Below are 21,889 nucleotides of genomic sequence, written 5' to 3'. Positions count from 1 at the left end.
TACCGCTGCACTCCACCTCCAAGGCGCAGTGCCCCTCTGCGGTGTGGGTGTGGAATCCAGGCCAGAGTCTCCCCAGCAGGATGGGGCCTGCTCCGTGCTGTCCCGGATCTCCGTGAACAGACACTTGTGCTGGTTCAGGTTGCTCGGCTCTGGAGATGCAGTGCACAGGTCAAACATGGGCTTTGATTTGCGCAGCCTACGTCCTAGAGTGACAAGCCAACCAGGAACTAAGGTAACTCTAGGTGCAGGAAACAGATCTGGGTGAAGAAACAGGTTGTGCCTGGGGGCCTTACTGTTGTCTGTGTGGCCAGGGGAGGCCTCTCTGAAAGCAGCACTTAAGCCAACAATCAGAAGCCATCGTGCAAACTCCAGGAGAGTCTCCAGGCCAGGAAAGAGCCCGTGCAGAACCTGTGAGGAGCAGTGTGCTCATGGGGCGCTGGGAGCAGGGGGGGCCAGAGAAGGGGCAGGGCCAGACCCGGGGCCTGCAGACACACTGGAGGGCTGGGGCCTTAATCTAAGGGTCACGGGAAGCCCCTGGAATGTACATCAGGGGAATAACATGATTTTTCTAATGTAAAACATGGCTCTGCCTGGATGTGATGGGTAACCATCAGGGAAGCTGCTAAGGGGGCTTTGCAGGGCTGTGAGTGGGAGGTGACTGAGGCGGTGACCACGAGGACCGAGGGAGCAGACAAACTCAAGAACCTGTTTGCAGGTAGAGACTGTAAAGCTGGCTGTGGGGTGAGGCTGGAAGAAAATCCAAGATGACTCGTAGGTTTCTGGATGCAGTAGCTAATAATTATAGCCAGTACTTGCTGGTTTTTGAGAGCTCATATGTCAGGCATCGTCCTAAATACTGTTTTACACACAGGCACACATCCACACACTTGTTGAACACTCACAGGATTGCTGTCGGGAAAGGACTGTTATTATCCTTCTTTTACAGGTCAGGAAACTGAGGCACAGAGGAGTCAAAGACATGCCCAAGCTATGCAGGTGGATGTGGCTGACTCCACTGCCCTTGCTCTACCCACTGCTGGCTCCCAAGGACCCAGGAGGAGGATGGGTGTCCACTGAGGTGGGGAAGGGGCAGATTCAACCCCCTTCAGGACATATCACTCTACAGATGTCTGTGATCCACTCGAGAACTGCCACCTGAGCCCACTGAGGGCCGCACGTGGGGACTGTCAGAAAGCAAGGGGCTCTGGCAGGGCCGAGATGGGCAGAGCGTGCAGTGCTGGAGCGGCCATGTGTGTAGGGAGGGAGGCTGCTGCTAAGTCGAATGCTGGACACGGCACAGAGAGCACAGGCTGGAGCCCCCACAGCTGGCTCTCACCGCAACACAAGGCCACTGCAGGGATGCCTGGGTGGCGCAGTCAGTGAAGCATCTGCCCCGTGTCAGGCTCCCTGCTCAGTAGGGAGCCTGCTTCTCCCTCTGCCGCTCTCCGCCCCCCTGCTCATTCTCTTTCTCTCTCAAATGAATAAATAAAATCTTAAAAACAAAAACGAGTCCACTTACTTACTGATCCCCACTCTGCATGCTTTCATGAATATTATTTACTGGATTCTGGACATCTATTTATACTCTGCCATTCTTTTTTTTTTTTTTTAACATATATCTTTTAAAGATTTATTCATTTATTTTAGAGAGTGAGCAGAAGAAGGAGAGGCAAAGAATCCCAAGCAGAGTTCCCGCCAGGTGCGGAGCTCAACTCAGGGCTCGATCCTACTACCCTGAAACCATGACCTGAGCCAAAATCAAAAGTCGAGAACACTCAGCACACTAAGCCACCCAGGTGCCCCTATACTCTGCCATTCTGATAGAGTAGACTCTCACTCCTCCCTGTTTATAAAACAGGCTCCTCTCAGGGGAAAGGTAGCTCAAATTTTCTAAAATAAATCTAGGGGGACACTTGGGTGGTTCAGTCGCTTAAGCATCTGCCTTCGGCTCGGGTCATGATCCCAGGGTCCTGGAATCGAGTCCTGTATTGGGCTCCCTGCTCAGTGGGGATCTGCTTCTGCCTCTGCCGCTCCCCCTGCTTGTGCTCTCTCTCTCTGACAAACAAATAAATAAAAAATCTTTTAAAAAAACCTTCCACATCTATATTAAGAATAAAATAAATCGGGGCGCCTGAGTGGCTCAGTCATTAAGCGTCTGCCTTCGGCTCAGGTCATGATCCCAGGGTCCTGGGATCGAGGCCCGCATCGGGCTCCCTGCTCGGTGGGGAGCCTGCTTCTCCCTCTCCCTCTGCCTGCCTCTCTGCCTACTTGTTCTCTCTCTCTATCTCTCTGTCAAATAAATAAATAAAAAATCTTTAAAAAAAATAAAAAATAAAAAATAAATCTAGGAAAGGAGAAGACTGACAACCTTCCCCATTTCTAGTTTCTGGCAGCCTCTAGTTTCTAAGAGGCTGTGATTGGATTGACAGCAATTTGTTTTCAGAACAAAATTCCACCTAATTTTCCTTTGAAGAAAATGAAGTCAGTGGCTTGCTTCTGGAAAACCGTACTGTATGCCTCTTTCTCATGGTTCATACTAGGAGGGCAGCCTTTTGGGGAGCACCTCATGGGAGCACCTGCCGCACAGCCCACTGCAGGGAGCACGGGTGGGTCTGTGGGTGACTCCATGTAGGCATGCTACTGTCTCAAAAAGAGTGGGGACAAATTTTGAACTTACCACGGCTTCTGACGTGGATGGAAGTCTCTGCAGCCCTGTTCTGGGAAGAGTCTCCCTGGGACTCAGCAGGTGTAGCTTTAGCTTGCCAAAGAGGATCTTCAACAAAAGCAGTGACACGTGATGAGTGGGTCTCAGATTTGAGAGAAACTGAACATCACTACCACAGCCACAGAAGGCCTACCCAATTAGATGCCACAAACACTCAAATTCTGAATTCATACTTTTCTTGGATTTACAGGCTTTGAAGAATGAATCTCAATGTGAGAAAACATGGATAACTTACATTCTTTCTAGATCATCAACATAAAATAATATTTATAAATTCAGAATAAATCTCTCTTTAACCTCTAAGTAAGTATATTTTATAAAAAAACAAAAACAAAATTCAGTCTTACCTCTCGGAGCTGATTACTACTTGTTATAAGAAAGTGCTCTCCTGCAACACAATGGGCTTCTTGCTCCAGTTCCCGGAGATGAGACTGTGAAGGTGACACAGAATCTCACTAATGGTTTTCACAATGTAAGATGATTTAATTTGCTCATCAAACAGTTCCCAACAAAAGTTCTTATAAGAATAGAAAATAGCCTACAATTTACCAAAATGGACATTAAAAATATATACTTTGACTCATAGTGGAAAACTCTGGCTCATAGAATCATCCTCTCCCAAACCTCAGGAAGCAAAATGAAAGAAGCAAAATAGGAAATAACACACCAAAATAAGGGAAAGAATGAATTCTCCAGGAATATTACTACTAGAAAAGGGATCTAGCATCATGCCACAAACTTGAAAGCATCCAAGTAGGTAAAGGAGGTAGGACCAATGACCTCGTAGTGCCCTCCCACCCAGCAGAGAGAGCAGCCGCAGGGGACACCAGGGACACGCTCTGGACACAGCCTGGCTTGAGGGGTGGGAGGTACGGGTGGTCCAGGTGAAAAAAAATCTAACCATGCCCCACGCAACGGCTGACAGTGAGGAGCGGAGCACAGCTGAATTTATAAGCCCCTCGCCCCCTTGCCACTTCGTCAGAAGAAAAGTGGAAGGCAGCCAGGACTTAAAAACATAATTATAGAAGAAAACAGAAAGTTGAGGCTAAACCAACCCACCCTGGTGAAATATCATCTGCATTCTATTCTTCATCAGATGAGGACGGCCTTGAGTCTGAAATTTTGAAAGAAGTTACAAAGAGGGTCCAGAGAAGTTAGGAGCGGACAAGTCTGATACAAGAAAAGAGTATGTAGGCAAAACGAAGAAGCCAGAAACACTTGCCTCAGTTAAAGCATGCCAAAACTCGGTAGTCAAAGAAACAAATGAGAAAAAGAAAACCAAGGAACAGAGAGCATTAAAGGACAGATAATGGATCCCTTCAGGAGTAAGCCATACCTTAGGGAACAAAAACTCAAGCAACAAACTGAGCTTCCAGTTAAAATGGCACATAAACTTGCATGTTAATGCACTCCTCGTGTTCAGGCACAAGAAGAAATGGATAAATATAAACAGAGAAAAACAAAAAGACAGTTCTTTAAAGAACAAAACAAAAGCATCTCTTCAGAGCAGGAATAGATACAAAGTACAAAGCAGTAGGCAGAAGGACCGGAAAACCCAGCTGGGCTTTGGGGCCTGCCGCCAGGCCGGAGGAAGCCGGGCCAGCTTGGACCAGTTACCTGCTGCCTCATGACAAACCAGTCCAAAGCACACTGCCATGGATCAGCACCTTGGGTGGGGCTCAGCCAGGTGCAGGTGCTGGCTGCATGGCTGGGTGGGTAGATTAATTTCAAATTGTCGCCCATTTAAAAATTACCTTAACTGGCTTTTTCTTATTGATAGGAGTTCTCTATTACAGTCTGCATATGAGTCCTTTGTCAGACGCATGAAAATACAATCAAAATCCCAGCAGGGTTTTTAAAAAAGTAGATCAAAGAACTTTATATGGCAATGCAAAGAACCTAAGACTGGATAATACTATATAGAAGAAACACAAAGATGGAAGACATACCATAGGGTATTAAGACTTATGATTACAAAGCTACCATAACTAAGGCAGGGGAGTATTAGCACAGGATAGATTAAAAAAAAAAAAACCACAACACATGAAACAGAACAGAGTCCAGAAAAAGATTCACATTACACAATGTTAAAAATAAAACACACATGGAGACCAGCCTTGAAAATTCCCTAAGCAGGTGAAACCAGTGTAGTCCTACAAGCAATGCTTCATTTAGTCTATTCTGCAAGATCAGGGAGGCTAACTTGATCTGGGTCGCTTCTTGCTTGTGCCTCTGAAAATCATAAGTGAATCTCAAATTGTGCCCCCCCAAATCCTAATGCAGTAGTCCACCACTGTGAAGAATAACCAGTTCCTGCCTCCACACCATATAAGCTGCTTTATGACAACAGACCTCTGAGCTTCACTCCATGGCTTGGTTTGAGTGCTCCTGGTTTGTAAGCTGTCTTTTTGGTGTGTGCACAATAAAGTTTTGCTACTTACTACTTCAGTGCTCCACTGGTTTTGCTTCTGTTTTTCTCTGAACTTTTGACAGCAGTGATCTGACTTATGACACAGATGTTACTGTAATTCAGTAGGGAAACAATGGCACTTTTATTTATTTATTTTATTATTATTATTTTTTAAAGATTTTATTTATTTATTTGACAGAGAGACACAGTGAGAGAGGGAACACAAGCAGGGGGAGTGGGAGAGGGAGAAGCAGGCTTCCCGCGGAACAGGGAGCCCAGTGTGGGGCTCGATCCCAGGACCCTGGGATCATGACCTGAGCCGAAGGCAGACGCTTAACGACTAAGCCACCCAGGTGCCCCAACAATGGCACTTTTAATAAATGATGCTGAAATAAACAGAAATCAACCTGGGGGAAAAAATCTTAACCATACCTAATATCATATAGAAAAATTAATGTGAAATGGATGGTAGGCTTAAAATAATACAGCTTATAGAAGAAAACAGAAGAATATCTTTACTAGAAGGCAGACAAAAGATATCAGCACATAAAAATTCTTAAACATTTAAAAAATGGTTCACTGGACTTCATTAAAATAAAGAGATTCTGTTCACCAAAAGATAGCACTATTAAGAGAGTGAAAAGACAAGCCACAGACACAGACTGAGCGGGAAGGTATTTTAGGTTCCACGGGCCACATACGGCTCCTGTCACATATTCTTCTTTATCTTGGCTTATGTGTTTATCTTTTAAAAATTGTAACAACCACTCTTAACTTGTAGGCCATATGAAAATAGGCCACAGAGTGGATTTGGCTCACAGACTCCCTGGAGTGGGAGAAAGAATTTTCAATATATATTAAAAAAGACTTGCATACAGAATTTAGTACAAAGACTCACATACAGAATATATAAAGAACTCCTACAAATCAATATGAAAAAGTCAGTTAACATAAATTTCAAAATGGGTGAAGTCTGCAAAACTGACCACAAAAGAGTACATCCAAAATACCATCAAGCATATGGAAAGGTCCTCAATATGATTAATCATCAGGGAAATGCAAACTAAATCCACAATGTAAATCCATATAATCCACTGTAAATATACAATGACAGACCCACAGAATAACGTGAGAAAGCCTGGCAGTGTGCGCTGGTGAAGATGTAGCAAATGGGACTGGAGAAGGTCATGACCAATCCCAAGAGCTCTTTGGAAGTACCTACTACCACCTATGCACACACCGTGATCCAGCAATTCCATTTCCAGATATAAAACCAAGAGACAGAAGCACTCACATCCACCACAGTTTATGCACACGAATATTTACAGCCACTGTGATCACAGTGCCTACCAATGGGAAGGCTGTAAAGAAGCTAAGACACATTCTTAAATGGGTGTTACACAGCAAGTTTTATTGGAACCCACATCTGCTAAAACTCACCAAACAAGTGAATCCCACAGATAGAATGTGAGCAAAAAAAAGCCAGAACCAAAGAGCCCACACTGCGTGGTTCCATTTGCATGAAGCTCAAAATCACTGAACAGAATCAGATTAATGGCTCTGTCTGGGGTTACAGACTAGGAGAGGACAGGAAGGAGGAGCCTTCTGGTACTGGAAATATTCTATATCTTGCTCTGGGTGGAGTCACATGCATGTGTACAAATGTAAAAACATGTCAAGCTGTACACTTACAATTTGCACCAAGGAGATCTGGAAAGATGGCAGAGTAGGAAGCACCTGTAAGTAAGAAACTGCCTCCCCACCTGGACCACATTTGCAGGGGCAGAAACCATCTGATGCAATAGCCGTTTTGAACTCAGGAGTCTGTTGAAGGCTTTCCGCTTCCAAGCTTGGAAGGTAAACTGCAGCTACTTTTGGTCGATTTCAGCTCTTAGCACAGTAGCAGCGGCCCATCCCCATCTTGCACCCCAGCCACACAGCAGGCAATCGTCCACCTGTTTCTGGAACACTGTGCAAAAGCCAGGGTGGGCAAAAAGACCCTGTCCTCCAAATGGTAGGGATCTGGGCTCTGACTACTGCTTCTAATAACACAGGTACAGACAAATAGGCAGGCAGTCATCGTTGTCGCCCCTCTCTCCAGTGTTGTAAGACCCTCTCCCTCCAGCTGAACAGACTCCCAGGGGAATTAAAGGGCCAGCACCCTTTTACATCCCCCTTCATTTTTCACTTTTCCTCCTTTTGGGAGCCAGAAATTAAAGGACAAGGATGGTTGACAACTACTGCTTATGCAGGGAAAATTAGAAATAGACTGTGTATGCTCAGGAAAAATCTTAGAAAAAAACATGAGAAGACCTTAAGTTTGCCCCTCAGGCTGATCTTTAGCACAGAGACACCCTATAGCAATAAAAAAACGAAAACCAAAACCACTAACACAAAACAGCAAACCCTGTGGTAGGGGAAGAATATGATTTTCAGAGCTACCACATTATCAGATTCAAATGTCCAGAGTTCAATAAAAAATTTCAAGGCATACAAAGAAAAGCATCCCATTCAAACAGGAAAAAAACAAAAAAACAAAACAAAACATCAACAGAAACTGTCCCTGAAAAAGACCTAATGGCAGATCTACTAGACAAAGACATTAAAACCACTGTCTTAAAGATGCTTGAAGAACTGAAGGAGGATGTGAAGAAAGTCAAGAAAACAATGTGTGAGCAAAATGCAAATAATGATAAAGAGAGAGAAAACCTAAAAGGAAATAAAAAAGAAATTCTGGAGCTGAAAAGTACACTAACTGAAATAGAAAATGCCTTTGGGTGGTTCAACAGCAGATTTGAGCAGGCAGAAGAAAGAATCAGTGAACTTGAAGATGGGATAATGGAACTTACTGAGGCTGAGGAACATACAGAAAATAAATTGAAGAAAAGTGAACAGAGCCTAAGGGACCTGTGGAACACCACAAAGTAGACCAGCATATGCATTGTGGGCATCCTAGAAGGAGGAGCGAGAGAAAGGGAGAGCAAAAATGTTTGAAGAAACAATGGATGAAAACATCTCAAATTTGATGAAATACATGAATATAAACATCCAAGAAGCTCCACAAACTTCAAGTAAGAGGAACTCTTTTAAAAGAGATCAACACCAAGGCATATTATAATCAAAATTTCAAAAGACAAAGACAAACAGATAATCTTGAAATTATCAAGAGAGAAGTGTCATCATATATAAGGGGTCCTCCATAAAGTAGTGAGCAGATCTCTCATCAGAAACTTTAGAGGCCAGAAGACAGTGGGCCAATATTTTCAAAGTGCTAAAAGGAAAAACCTGTCAACCAAGCATCCTGCATCTGGCCAAACTGTCCTTCAAGGGTGAGGGAGAGACTGAGACATTCCCAGATAAAGAAAAGCTGAGGGAGATGTGATCACTACACATGCCTTGGAAGAAATGCTCAAGGAGTCCTGCAGGGTGAAATGGAAGGACACTAGACAGTATCTCAAAGCAGTATGGAGAAATAAAGATCTCAAGAAAGGTGAATATGTGGGCAGTTATATAAGCTAGTATTATAATAACAATCTGTCACTGTATTTTTCGTTTTCTCCATGGTTAAAAAAAAAACAACTATAAGTGTAAAAGCTAGTATTACTGTAACTTTAGTTTGTAACTCCAAATCCTATTTCCTACATAATTTAAGAGACTAATGCACTTAAAAAATTATTAGCTTATGTTTGGGGCACACAATGTATAAAGATATAATTTTGTGGCATCAACAACTGAAAGGGGTGGGGACAGAGCTGTAAAGGAGCAGAGTTTTTGCATGTTATTCAAGTTAAGCTGTAATAAACTCAAATTAGAGTGTTATAATGTTAGGACGTTAAATGTCATCCCCATGGTAACCACAAAGAAAATAGCTATAGAATACACACAAAAGAAAATGAGAAAGGAATTTAAACGATTCACTACAAAAAAGCAACTAAACACAAAGAAGACAGTAATGCAGGAAATGAGAGACAAAATCTATAATGCACAGAGAAAACAGCACAATGACAGAAGTAAGTCCCTCCTTATCGGTAATTACTTACATGTAAATGGATTAAACTCTCCAATCAAAAGACAGAGATTGGCAGAATAGATAAAAACACATGCTCCAACTATATGCTATCCATAAGAGACAAACTTTTAAACCAAAGACACAGACAGGTTGAAAGCACAAGGATAGAAAGAGATATGCAAATACTGACCCAAAGAGAGCAGGGATGGCTATATTAATATCAGAAAAAATAGACTTTAAGTCAAAAATAGTTACACGAGACAAAGGATGACATGTATGCGATATACACAGCAATTGTTACACAACAATTATAAACATTTACATGCCCAATGACAGACCATCAAAATATATGAAGAAAAAACTGACAGAATTGAAGGGAGAATGAAACAATTCTACAGTAGTAGTTGGGAGACTTGATTACTCCCTTCACAATAACTGGTAGAACAACCACAAAGAAGATAAGGAAACAGAGGACTTAAACAGCACAAGAAATCCACCAGATCCAACAGACATACAGAGCACCAGCCAGGAACAACCACATACACTTGCACACGGGACATTTTCCAGGACAGACCATATGTTAGGCCACAAATCAAGGCTCAAGAGATTTCAAAAAATAGTTATTATATAAAGCATCTTCTCTGACTACAACAAGATGAAGTTAGAAATCAATAAAGAAAGGAAAACTGGAGAATTCACAAAACTATGGAAATTAAATTATTTTTAAACAATCAAAGGATCAAAGAATAAATCAAAAGGGAATTTAGAAATTACTTAGAGATGAATGCAAATGAAAACACAACATACTACAACTTACGGGATACAGCAATAGCAGCAACAAAGGGGAATTTTATAGCTATAAATGCTATAAATATTATAAATATTAAGAAACAAGAAAGGTCTGAAATCAATAACCTAACTTTACAACTTAAGGAACTATAAAAAGAACAGACTAAACCCAAAGGTAGCAAAAGGAAGAAGATAATAAATATCAGAACAGAGATAAAGGAAATAAATAGTGAAACAATAGAGAAAACAAATGAAACCAAAGTTCTTAAAAAAAAATTTTTTTTTAATTGACAAATTTTCACTAGATGGACTAAGAAAAAAAGAGAAAACTCAGATACTAAAATCAGAAATGAGAGTGGGGACATTATTCTACAAAAATAAAAAGAATTACAAGAGAGTACTATTAATGACTGTACATCACCAAATTGGATAACCTAGATGAGATGGATAAATTCCTAATATCACAAAACCTATCAAGATTAAATCACCAAGAAATAGAAAATCTGAATAGTCTTATAACTAGTAAGGAGACTGAATCAATAATACATCTCCCAACAAAGAAGAGCCCCAGATCATTAGTTTCACAGGTGAATTCTGCCAAACATTTAAAGAAGAACCAATACCAATCCTTCCCAAACTTTTCCAAAAAAATGGAGAGGAGGGAAGACCACTTCCTAACTCATTCTATGAGGCCAGCATTACCCTGATACCAGAGCCAGACAGAGATACAAGAAAACTATAGACCAACAACCCTTATGAATATTGATACAAAAATCCTCAGCAAAATACTAGCAATATATTAAAAGGACTATATACCACGACCAAGTGGGATTTATTCCTGGAATGCAAGTATGGGTCAATACATGAAAACTGATCAATGTAATATGCCACATCAACAGAATGGAGGGGGTAAAAAAAATAGAGGATCATGTCAAGAATCATTTGACAATATTTAACACCCTTTCATGATAAAAACACTCAACAAACTAGGAACAGAAGGGAACTACCTCCACATAATAAAAACCATATAAGAAAACCCACAGGAAACACCATACTCAACCATGAAAGACTGAAAGCATTTCCTCTAAGATGAGGAACAAGGCAAGGCTGCTTGCTTTCACCACTTCTATTCAACATGGTACTGGAAGTTCTGGTCAGAGCAATTAGGTAAGAAAAATAAATAAAAGGCATCCAAATTGGGACAGAAGAAGTAAAATTATCTCTGCAGATGATATGATTTTATGTGTAGAAAACTCTAGAGTCCACAAAAAAAAAAAAAAAAGCAAACAACTGTTAGAACTTTGGAACTCAGCATAGCAGCAGGATACAACATCAACACACAAAAATCAGCTGGATTTCTACACATGAGCAATCTGAAAAGGAAATTACAAAAACAATTCCATTCATAGTAGCATCAAAAAGAATAAAATACTTAGGAATTAACAAAGGAGGTGAAGGACTCATACAATGAAGACTATAAAACCCTGCTGAAATAAATTTAAAAATAAATAAATGGAAACACATCTCATGTTCATGGACTGAAGACTTAACCAAAACTACTCAAAGTGATCTACAAGTTCAATGTAATTCCTATCAAGATCCTGAAGACCTTTTTTTCAGAAATAGAAAAATCCATCCTAAAATTCATATGAAATCTCAAGAGACCCCAAATAGCCAAAAGAAACAAATGTGGAGGACCCATACTTCCTGATTTCAAAACTGACTACAAAGCTACACTAACCAAAACAGTGTGTACTGGCATAAAGACAGACGTAAAGACAAAGAGAATACAATAGTGAGCCCAGAAATAAACCCATGCATATATGGTCAAATGATTTTTGACAAGCATGCCAAGAACACTAAATGGAGAAAGTACAGTCTATTCAACAAATGGTGCTGGGAAAACTGGACATTCACATGCAGAAAAATGAAGGTGGGCCCCTACCTCGCACCATACAAAAAATTAACTCAAAATGTATCAAGGACTTAAATGTAAGACCTACAACAACAAAACTCTTAGAAGGAGACAGAGGACAGAAGCTTCACAATATTGGATTTGACAGCTATTTCCTTTTTTTTTTTTTTTAAGATTTTATTTATTTATTAGAGAGACAGAGAATGAGAGACAGAGAGCATGAGAGGGAGGAGGGTCAGAGGGAGAAGCAGACTCCCTGCTGAGCAGAGAGCCCAATGCGGGACTCGATCCCAGGACTCCAGGATCATGACCTGAGCCGAAGGCAGTCGCTTAACCGACTGAGCCACCCAGGTGCCCCAACAGCTATTTCTTGGATATGACAACAAAGGCACAGGTAACAAAAGAAAAAATTTAAATTGGACCACAACAATTTAAAAACTTTGTACATCAAAAGACGTTCTCAACAGAGTAAAAAGGCAACCCACAAAATGGGAGACAATATTTAAAAAGCATATATCTGATAAAGGATTACTATCCAGAATATATAGAGAACTCCTAAAACTCAACAAGAAAAAAAAATTAACAACATAATATAAAAATGGGCAAAGGGGGCGCCTGGGTGGCTCAGTTGGTTAAGCGACTGCCTTTGGCTCAGGTCATGATCCTGGAGTCCCGGGATCGAGTCCCACATCGGGCTCCCTGCTCAGCGGGGAGTCTGCTTCTCCCTCTGACCCTCCTCCCTCTCATGCTCTCTGTCTCTCATTCTCTCTCTCTCAAATAAATAAATAAAAAATCTTTAAAAAAAAAAATGGGCAAAGGGGGCACCTGGGTGGCTCAGTTGGTTGGGCGACTGCCTTCAGCTCAGGTCACGATCCTGGAGTCCCGGGATCAAGTCCCACATCGGGCTCCCTGCTCGGCGGGGAGTCTGCTTCTCTCTCTGCCCCTCCCCACTCTCATGTGCTCTCTCTCATTCTCTCTCTCTCAAATAAATAAATAAAATCTAAAAAAAAAAAACAAAAAACAGGCAAAGGACCTGAATAGACCTTTTACCAAAGAAGATACACAGATAGTCAGTAAGCACATGAAAAGATGATCAATATTACTAATCATTAGGGGAATGCGAAGCAAACCCACAGTGAGATACCAGCTCACACCCATTGGGATGGCTATTATAAAAACAAACAAAACAGGGGCGCCTGGGTGGCTCAGTTGGTTAAGCGACTGCCTTCGGCTCAGGTCATGATCCTGGAGTCCTGGGATCGAGTCCCACATTGGGCTCCCTGCTCAGCAGGGAGTCTGCCTCTCTCTCTGACCCTCCCCCCTCTCATGCTTTCTATCTCATTCTCTCTCTCAAATAAATAAAATAAATAAAATCTTTAAAAAAAAAAAAAACCAAAAAACAAACAAAACAAAAAACTCAGAAAACAACAGGTATTGCTGAGGATGTGGAGAAAGTGCACTTACGCACTGTTAGTGGGAGTGCAAAATGGTAGACACTGTAGAAAAAGTACAGTAGTTCCTCAAAAAATTAAAAATTACCATAAGATCTAGCAATTCACCTTGGGGCATATACTCAAAAGAATTGAAAGCAGGGCCTCAAAGAGATATTTGTACACCCATTTTTATAGCAGCGTTACTCACAATGGCTGGAACATGGAAGCAACCCAAGCTGCTTACATTCACTAGCAGATGAATGGTAAGTAAAATGTGGTACATACATTCAACCTCGAAAAGGAAGAAAATTCTGCAACATGCTACAACAAGGATGAATGTTGAAGACATTACGCTAAGTGAAATGAGCCAGTGACAAAAAGATAAATTCTGTGTGATTCGACTTACATGAGGTACCTAGAGCAGTCAGATCATAGAGACAGAAAGCATAGCTGTGGCTGCCAGCAGTGGGGGGAGGGGAGAGCAGAAAGTGACTGTTTAAGGGGCACAGAGTTTCAGTTTTACAGTTCTGGGGATGGATGGTGATCATAGCTGTACAACCATGAGAATGTATTTAATACCACTGTACCGTCTAATCAGAAATGGTTAAGATAGTAAGTTTTATATTAAATGTACTTTATCACAATAATTAAAATTATTTGTATTATTCACTGTATGCAATTTCTTTCTCAATTAAAGCAGTACATGAAAAGAAAAAATCAGATGGATTATAAACCTAAATGCAAAGGCTAATAAAAATAGCTTTTAAACATAATACATGAGCAAACTTCATGAACGTGACGTAGGAAAGCTTTCTTAAACAGCATACAAAAAGCACTAACCATAAAGACAAAGATTGGTAAATTACGCTACATTAAAAATTAAGAACTTCTATTTGTCAAAAGATACTATTAGGAGAGTGAAAAGGTAACACAGAGAGGGAGAAGGTATATGTAACAAGCTTGTAACTGGATTATATCAAGATGTCCTCTAAATTAGTAAGGGAAAGATAGAGCCCTCCATATAAACATGGGTAAGAAACCTGAAGAGATCTTTTACCAAAGAGAAACTCCTAATAGCCAATGATGATATAAAAAGCTATTCCATCTCATTAGTAGGCAGGAAAATAGAAACCAAAATCGTAACGAGATACCATTACGTCCCCACCAGAATGGCTGCTCCTAAAAGCCTGGTGTCCTCATGCAGGTGAGGACGTGCCATGGCAGGACCCTCCCCGGGTGTGTTTCTGGCAGTGCAACTTCTTACTAAAGCTGAGGAGACTGTCCTGTGCCCAGGGAAGCGTGCACCAGTGGGGCCAGGAAACATGCCCAAAGGAGCAGTGTGGTTCGTAAGGGCCGCAAGCTGGCCACACCCTAAATGCTATCAACAGTGGGACACGGGGCGTGACGGGAAGACTAAGCACCGAGCGACACGGGACACAGGTGGAGCTGAGACTCGGATTGGAGGGAGAGTGGTCAGACGACCACTAACTCACAGTTCCAAAGTAAAGCCAAACAGATCATTTAGGCACTGAGGTGGAAAACTGCAAAGGAAAGTAAAAGCAACAACGTAGTGACTCCAGAAATCAGGGCGGAGGTTACTTTTGGCAGCGGGAAGGGGTTCTGATAGGGAAAGGGCACACAGGGCTTCTGGAAATTCTACACTATGACCTAGGTGGTGGTTATACCAGAGTTTCCTTTAAAATAACTTATGTGAAACATTTTAATGCATTTTTCATGCATCTCTATGCACCCTCTGTATTTTTTATTTTTGACAGAAAGTTTTGTTCTTGCTTTTTTAGAAGATTTTATTTATTTGAGAGAGAGAAAGAGTGCAGGAGCCGGGGAAGCAGCAGGCAGTGGGAGAGGGAGAAGCAGGCTCCCCACTGAGCAGGGAGCCCGATGCGGGGCTCCATCCCAGGACCCCGGGATCATGACCTGAGCCAAAGGCAGAGGCTTCACTGACTGAGCCACCCAGGGGCCCTGTTCTTGTTTTTTCAAAGAACCCAAGAAAGCCATGAATTCCCCTCACCAAACTACAGGGGGGTGTACCTGTGAAATGAACCTGACTCTTGAGAAGCCAGAGGATCCATGAAACCCCGTGGACCATGGAGTGAGCACCCAGGGTGGGTCTGGTGCTCCCCAGCACGCATCAGAGACAGGAGGCATCGGGGTCAGTGTGGCGTGAGTGAGGAAGGGAGGAGGAAGGGAGGAAGGACTTACAGGCACCCCAGCTCTGAAATAAGAACGTACCCCCAGAAGGGCTGAAGTCCTCTCCATCTCTTCTCTGTTCACCTGAATGCTGTGGCGCTCCACCACTGTCAGTCAAACACCAAACAGTGAGTCATTTCTGTGAAAGCCTCAAGGACGGGGAGCGAGCCTCCCTTCCTGACGAGGACAAGGACAGTGCCTGCCGCGTCCCACCTCCACCAACGGTCCACGAGGGTCAGTGCGGGAGCCCAGCAGTGGCAGTGGGGGGCGTGGGGACGCACCCTGGCACACGGGACAGAGTCGCCTTGGGCCAGGCAGGCTGCGGAGCGCTGGGCCAGGCTCAGCTCCCCTAGTGCCCAGCAGGACCCGGGCAGAGGGGGGCGCTGCGAGGCAAAGGCAGAGGAGGGCCTGGCACCCCTTGTTCTAGGGGCTGTCCCGACCAGCGGAGGGGGGGCTGACGGACAGCACACCACCACGATGAACAACTGCCATGCAGAACACAACACAGGCTCGACCCGCACTGCGGCCCTCAGGAGCTGGGGCTGCCACTCGGCCAGGGTGCCTGGCAGAACCACGCGGTGCAAGAGGGATCCCATGTGACTGAGAGGTCAGAACATTCTCATCCTTCTAGATCAACAGGTGATGCTATCCAACCCCTCTTGTTACAGAGGGAAAATAAAGGGCTTGCTACCTCTCAGTGCTCACATGACACACTGCCTACCCCTAAGTAAGAAACAGTTGCCCTCAAACAATGTCAAGAATTCCCTAGAAACAGGACTTGTCCATCATCTTTATGGTAGCTTACCTGCCAAAACTAGTATCAGAGGAAGCTCCAAAGTACAAAATAGTTGCCATAAACCATAAACCTGTTTTGTAGGAAAAAATGATACCAATGTTACTTTTAAATTACTTCTACCTGCACACGGCTGAACAGCCTACTTGATTGCATTGAGGTGGAATTTCGGGCAACTCCCAAGTGAGTGGTGGCTCCTCCCAACAGCGGCCCTCCCGCCAAGCTCCTTCCTAGTAAAACTCCTATTTCCTTCAAGTATTCTATTTCATTACCAAGACCTCACAGAGATATTTAGAAATACCAGGTAGGCCAACCCTCACTCCCAATTCTCTTTAATCTTTCTCATTTAAAACAATTTTTTAAAAGATTTTATTTATTTATTTGACAGAGAGAGAGCATGAGCAGGGGGAGTGGCAGGCAGGGGGAGAAGCAGACTCCCCACTGAGCAAGGAGCCTGACACAGACTCAATCCCAGGACCCCGAGATCAGGACCTGAGCCGAAGGCAGATGCTTCACCGACTGAGCCACCCAGGCGCCCTAATCTTTTTCATTTTTAAGTGTGATGTAGGTATTTTTAGACTTGTAGCCTTCCATTTTAACTTCTGAATAGGTATACTGAATTCCCAAAAGTGTAGCTAGAATTTTCATTGGTTTTTGCAATGGCTTTATAGATTAGTGTGGGGAGAGGTGAAATCTTTATATGAGGTCACCTCCTCCAGGAGTATGAGACGTCTCTGCGTTTATTCAGACCGTCTTCATGCCTATTCTCAGGGCTTCTGTCATGTGTGTCCCTTCCTGCTGCCATCTGAAGCCCTCAGCCTCGCCAGCCCCTCCTCCCGGCCCTGTGCCCTGCACTTTGCCCTCGGGGAAGGGCTGATGTGCTCCAGGCCACCACCTGGCTTCTCCTCAGCTCTCAGGCTGGTTTTGCCCATGTGGGGTAATAGGGTAGAGAAATGGGCTTCCTCTCTCCCACTAGACTCTTCCCAGCAGCCCACAGTCCTGGGCCTGCAACCACAGCACCTGGTGCCCGGCTCCTGACCAGCAGCCCCTGCAGGGTCTCGGCTTTCCCTGGGTCCTGGTGACAGCTTCCCCTCCAAGCCCAGCGGTTGAAACACTTCCAGCTAGTACCTGTCTCTGGAGGCTTCTCCATCCTTTGCTGGCCCCCCCACTCCTGGGCTCACCTCCACACACAGTCCCTTCCTCCAACTCTTCTTGACTGTTCCTGCAAATGCCCTCTGCTTCCCAACGAGACTGAGTGGAGCTGTGTCTATCTCACTATTAAACTAAAATGAATACTCAGCTTTTATGTTAACTGTAGCATTAGAAATATTCCAACTGAGGAGCCCCTGGGAGGCTCAGTTAAGCATCTGACTTTGGCTCAGGTCATGATCTCAGGGTCCTTGGATCGAGCCCCGCATTGGGCTCTGCCCACGTAGTGGGGAGTCTGCTGGAGATTTTTTTCTCCCTCTACCCCTCCCCCTACTCATGCTCTCCATTTCTAATAAATAAATAAAATCTTAAAAAAAAAAAGTTCCAATTGAATTGGTAGCTTTTAAAAACGCTACAATTGTTAGCCTACGTCCACCACTGCCTTAAAACTTCAGGTCTTATCATGTGGACTATCCTTCTATGAGTGATGCACAAGTTCACTTGGCCTGAGAATTCACTCAAAGATGCTGTGAGCATGGATGTGAGTGAGAGGTGTTCTTGGGGAACAGTGAGCAAGAGTGCCTGCCAACCCCAAGTTACAGTAAGACGCCTTGCCTTCAACTGGGAACAAAGGCCCATTGTAAGTCTGTGGAGTATCTTCAGGTTCACCCGTACATTCTGATTCTTTAAAAGATCAGAAGAATGAAAGATTAGGCAAACTTGGCAGCAATGTTCATCACAATCTAGGGATTGACACAACCCACAGAACTGGGCACTAGGTAGGTGGCACGAGTCTTTCCATGGCAGACATGAACATCAATGGCATCACCAAATACCTCAAGCGGGCGAGCTCCCATGCTACAGAAAAGCCTACTTATTGGACAAATGCAAGCTTCCTGGAGCCTCACACTTTCCCCCAACCCAGTTTTCTTCTTCATTTTACAGGAACTGCCAAGTGTCCACGGTGCAAAGATCACACGGTGGTAGAGACAGAAGCATACCCTCACGTGCCCCGGTAGGCTGAGGAGCCACGTGGCCACACTCACTGTCTGTCCTCACCTGGACGACACCCCCGGAGGCCCTGAGCATGGACACACAGGGAGGGGCATGAGCCGCAACTCCCAGCACGCAGACTGACTCTCCTCCCCGGACACCTCGCTCTGCCAAACAACTCCCCACACTCCACTTTCGGCCTCAAGGCCCCAAGCCGGAGAAACCACAGGACGAGGAGCCAGCAGTGGGCTGATGTAGCCTGGCATTTGCGGTCTCGTCATCCCCAGCCTTGGCTCTCCTGGAAGACTGGTCTGAGGACACCGTGAGCAGACTGTCCACTCCCGCCCAAATGAGCTTCCTACAGGACAGAGCTGACGATGCGCCTCCCACTATGCACGGTTCTCCGGCGGGGCTTCCCTAGGACAAGACTGAGCTCCGGGTGGGACCAGCACCCTCGTGACAGAGCCTGTGATACCGCTCCTCCTCTATCCTACACCTTTCTTCCCAATCTCACCATTCCCTCCTGTTCCCATGCTGCTCCCTCTGCCCAGACGCCCCCTGCGTTCTCTCAGACCATCCCCAGCACCTCTTCAACATGGCACAACGTGGGCCTGGCTTTCCCCTCCCGCCCCTCACGCACTGCATGCCTCCACAATGGACACATTTCTAGCCACCAGGATTTGAGCGCAAGTTCATGGAGGCTGCTGCTTTTCTTCCTGGAGTGTGCTGAGGGCCCGGGGTGAGGCGACAGCTCACAGGCAGTGGTGGGACTGGCAGGGTCCACAGCACTGAGAGCAGCTGGGTGCAGGGTCGCGGCTTCTAGACAGGGAGAAAACACACCTCTGAGGCTGGTGCTTTATTCCCTGCAGCCACTCCCAGCCCTAGATGCACTAGAAAGAAACTAGACCTTATAGTCAGAAACCCACGCTTTGATCCACAGCCTCAACTTGACCTTGGGCAAGATGCATGCACACTGACCCTTCTGCATCTTGGTCTAGTCATCTATAAACTCGGACTGGTAGTGCTGAGGTGGGCAAGTCCCTGTTTCAGTGAGTGTCTCGGCTGCTATTTGAGGAAGTTCCCCTCCCAGCATCCTACGATCAGTAGAACTCACCTCCACGCACTGTCCCCCCACCAAGGGGCACACATGTGGCACAGTGAGGGAACTAACTGTGGGTCTTCGACAAAAGTGACCCATGGCTCACTGCTGGCCCCAGGGCCTGAGGCTCACGTCTTCCCATGACCTGCTACTGCTTTCCCTCTGAGTCTGTGAGCTCCCCCGTATTCCTCTGACACATCTCTTTAAATTAAGGGAGAGTGAGTTTCCACATTTGTACCCCCAAGTCCCCATCTGACTCAGACCCTCCCTCACAGACGGCGCAGGATGAAGAGCAGGAGCAAGCAGACCTCCCCGAGCCTCAGGGCCCTCACATCACCAGCCTCTCTGCCCCCATGGTTCTCACCCCACGGCCAATCCTCGTGCTCCCTGAGCCCTCTGCATGCTCGTCCCATTGTGCTTCTAGCGTGTTACTGTTGATTTGCATGCAGGAAGCCTCAACAGAGTGGCCCAACTGTGGCCACACTGCTCCCCCGGGCCACCTCCTCGGGGGCCTGGCTCACTGGGCTCCGGGCCGGGCTCCAGACCCGTGAGCACTATGGCTTCTGCGGATGTGGTTCCTAACAACTGGGTGCATCTCGGACAGGGCTTGGGAAGACACACCTGGGCACATGGAGCGAGGTGGTACCTGAGCCTCTGCCGCAGCTGCCGGGTCACCGGCACCACGAGCAGCTCGTGGGGCCCAGAGCACGTGGCTCTGACGCCAGAGGGTCCATTTAGAAGAATCACACTGTCTCTCTGGGCTCAGACCTAGTTTGCGGCGACATGGCTAAACGCACCAAGAAGGTCGGAATTGTGGAGAAATCCAGGACCCATTATGGTGCCTCCCTCAGGAAAATGGTGAAGAAGATTGAAATGAGCCAGCATGCCAAGTACACTTGCTCCTTCTGTGGCAAAACCAAGATGCAGCGACGAGCTGTGGGGATCTGGCCTTGTGGCTCCTGCATGAAACCCGTCGCTGGTGGCACCTGGACCTGCAACACCACTTCTGCTGTCAGTAAAGTCTGCCATCAGACGACTGAAGGAGTTGAAAGACCAGTAGAAGCTCCCCCAGTTGAAACATAGCTAGCCTATAATAAATGGGTTAATTTACGTAACAAAATTACCTTGGCTTGTTAAATTTATTAATTAGATCTTTCAATTTGTGTTGCATTAGTTTTGCTTTTTCAAAGGACTTAGAAATAAAAAATCCTTCTGATTTTTATTGGGAAAAAAAAAAAAAGAAGAAGGATCACACCGTGAACGGACTTCCCAGGAACAGTTTCATGAAGGAACAGAAGTCACCTGTCCTAACTCAATATCCTCCACCAGAAATGTCAGGGTAAAAAGCATTTGTGTAGAATAAGTAAAAATGAATGTCAGCAATGTTCTTTTTACTACTGGACTGTTTATGAAGCAGAAAAAATTTCTAGGAAAAAATTCGGTTGATTAGGTTGGTAAAGCCTCATCTTAACATAACTCACCACAACATTTCTTGAGGAATTCCCATATGTGCTGTTCATTTTAACAGAGATGGAGCTTTCAAGGTATTTTGCCACTAAATCTTCAAAAGAGGGTGCAGCATCCCCAGGATCTATAAGCCATGCAGCAATTCTGGGGTTGAGCCCTACAAAATGAACAACTACAGAGAAAAAGGCCATTTAGTCACTCCATGAAAACTGAAGAACCATCCTTTTCTTGAGGATCAAAATAATAATAATAGCATTGCCGTGCCCTCAAGTTACAGAGGTGAGTGCCTAAGGGATGCTCCGCAGTTCCGGAGGAATTTGAGCCTTTGGTACGAGCGGCCTCCATGACCCAGGTCCCACACAGGCAATCTCCATGGGGAACTGACCCCAGACAGCCAAAGAGGGGGAATGAACTAACGTGGAACTGGGACCGCTCAAAAATGTTCAGAGAGGTGGCGGTGAGAACCCTCAGGCCCTCTTCTGGTCTCCTCTCCCCCACCTGCTCCCCACCCCTGCTCCCCAGCTTTCCGACCCTGTGCGTCTTACTGGGCTACCTTCGTAGGCACTCCTGACCCCTCTTCAGGGTGTCCAGGAACCCAAGTCTTGTGGGTAGAAGAAAGAGCATAAGCATCCTCATTGCCAAGTTTGGCGGGGGGGGGGCGGCGGGGCGGGCAGTGTGTTTGAGGACAGAGACGCCTGGCATTTGGGGTATTTCCCCTGATAGAGGAAAACCTGAGAGACCCCCAGAACTCTGCTGCATTGGGATATGTAAAAAGAACCAAGCACAAGTTCACCCCTGGAACTTGGGCAGTCACTGCCCCTAAGTACTAGTTTTCTCATCCAAAACCCAGGGAAGAGGTTACTGTACATCTCTGCTAGACATATGGGAAGATGCTTTGT

At 44.9% G+C, this 21,889-nt stretch overlaps 1 protein-coding gene and 1 pseudogene across 1 annotated transcript in view; one reads left to right on the top strand and one right to left on the bottom strand.

Moving 5' to 3' along the window:
• The window catches only part of POLN (DNA polymerase nu), a gene marked incomplete at its 5' end in the record, with an annotated part of 64,149 nt that overhangs the window by 27,101 nt on the left and 15,159 nt on the right, over positions 1-21,889 (bottom strand). The window contains 6 exon segments of the mRNA XM_035004368.1: positions 2,678-2,773; positions 3,073-3,156; positions 15,532-15,596; positions 16,295-16,355; positions 18,047-18,115; positions 21,005-21,162. Of these exon segments, the coding sequence (XP_034860259.1) occupies positions 2,678-2,773; positions 3,073-3,156; positions 15,532-15,596; positions 16,295-16,355; positions 18,047-18,115; positions 21,005-21,162 (533 nt within the window).
• Positions 20,230-20,583, top strand: LOC118010786 (annotated as a pseudogene).

Source organism: Mirounga leonina, unplaced genomic scaffold (genome assembly GCF_011800145.1).
Source record: "Mirounga leonina isolate KUSES-001 unplaced genomic scaffold, KU_Mleo_1.0 Mir_129, whole genome shotgun sequence".
NCBI lineage: Eukaryota > Metazoa > Chordata > Mammalia > Carnivora > Phocidae > Mirounga > Mirounga leonina.
The sequence above is the reverse complement of the archived record's forward strand: the minus strand, read 5'-3'. Positions and strand labels throughout refer to the sequence as shown.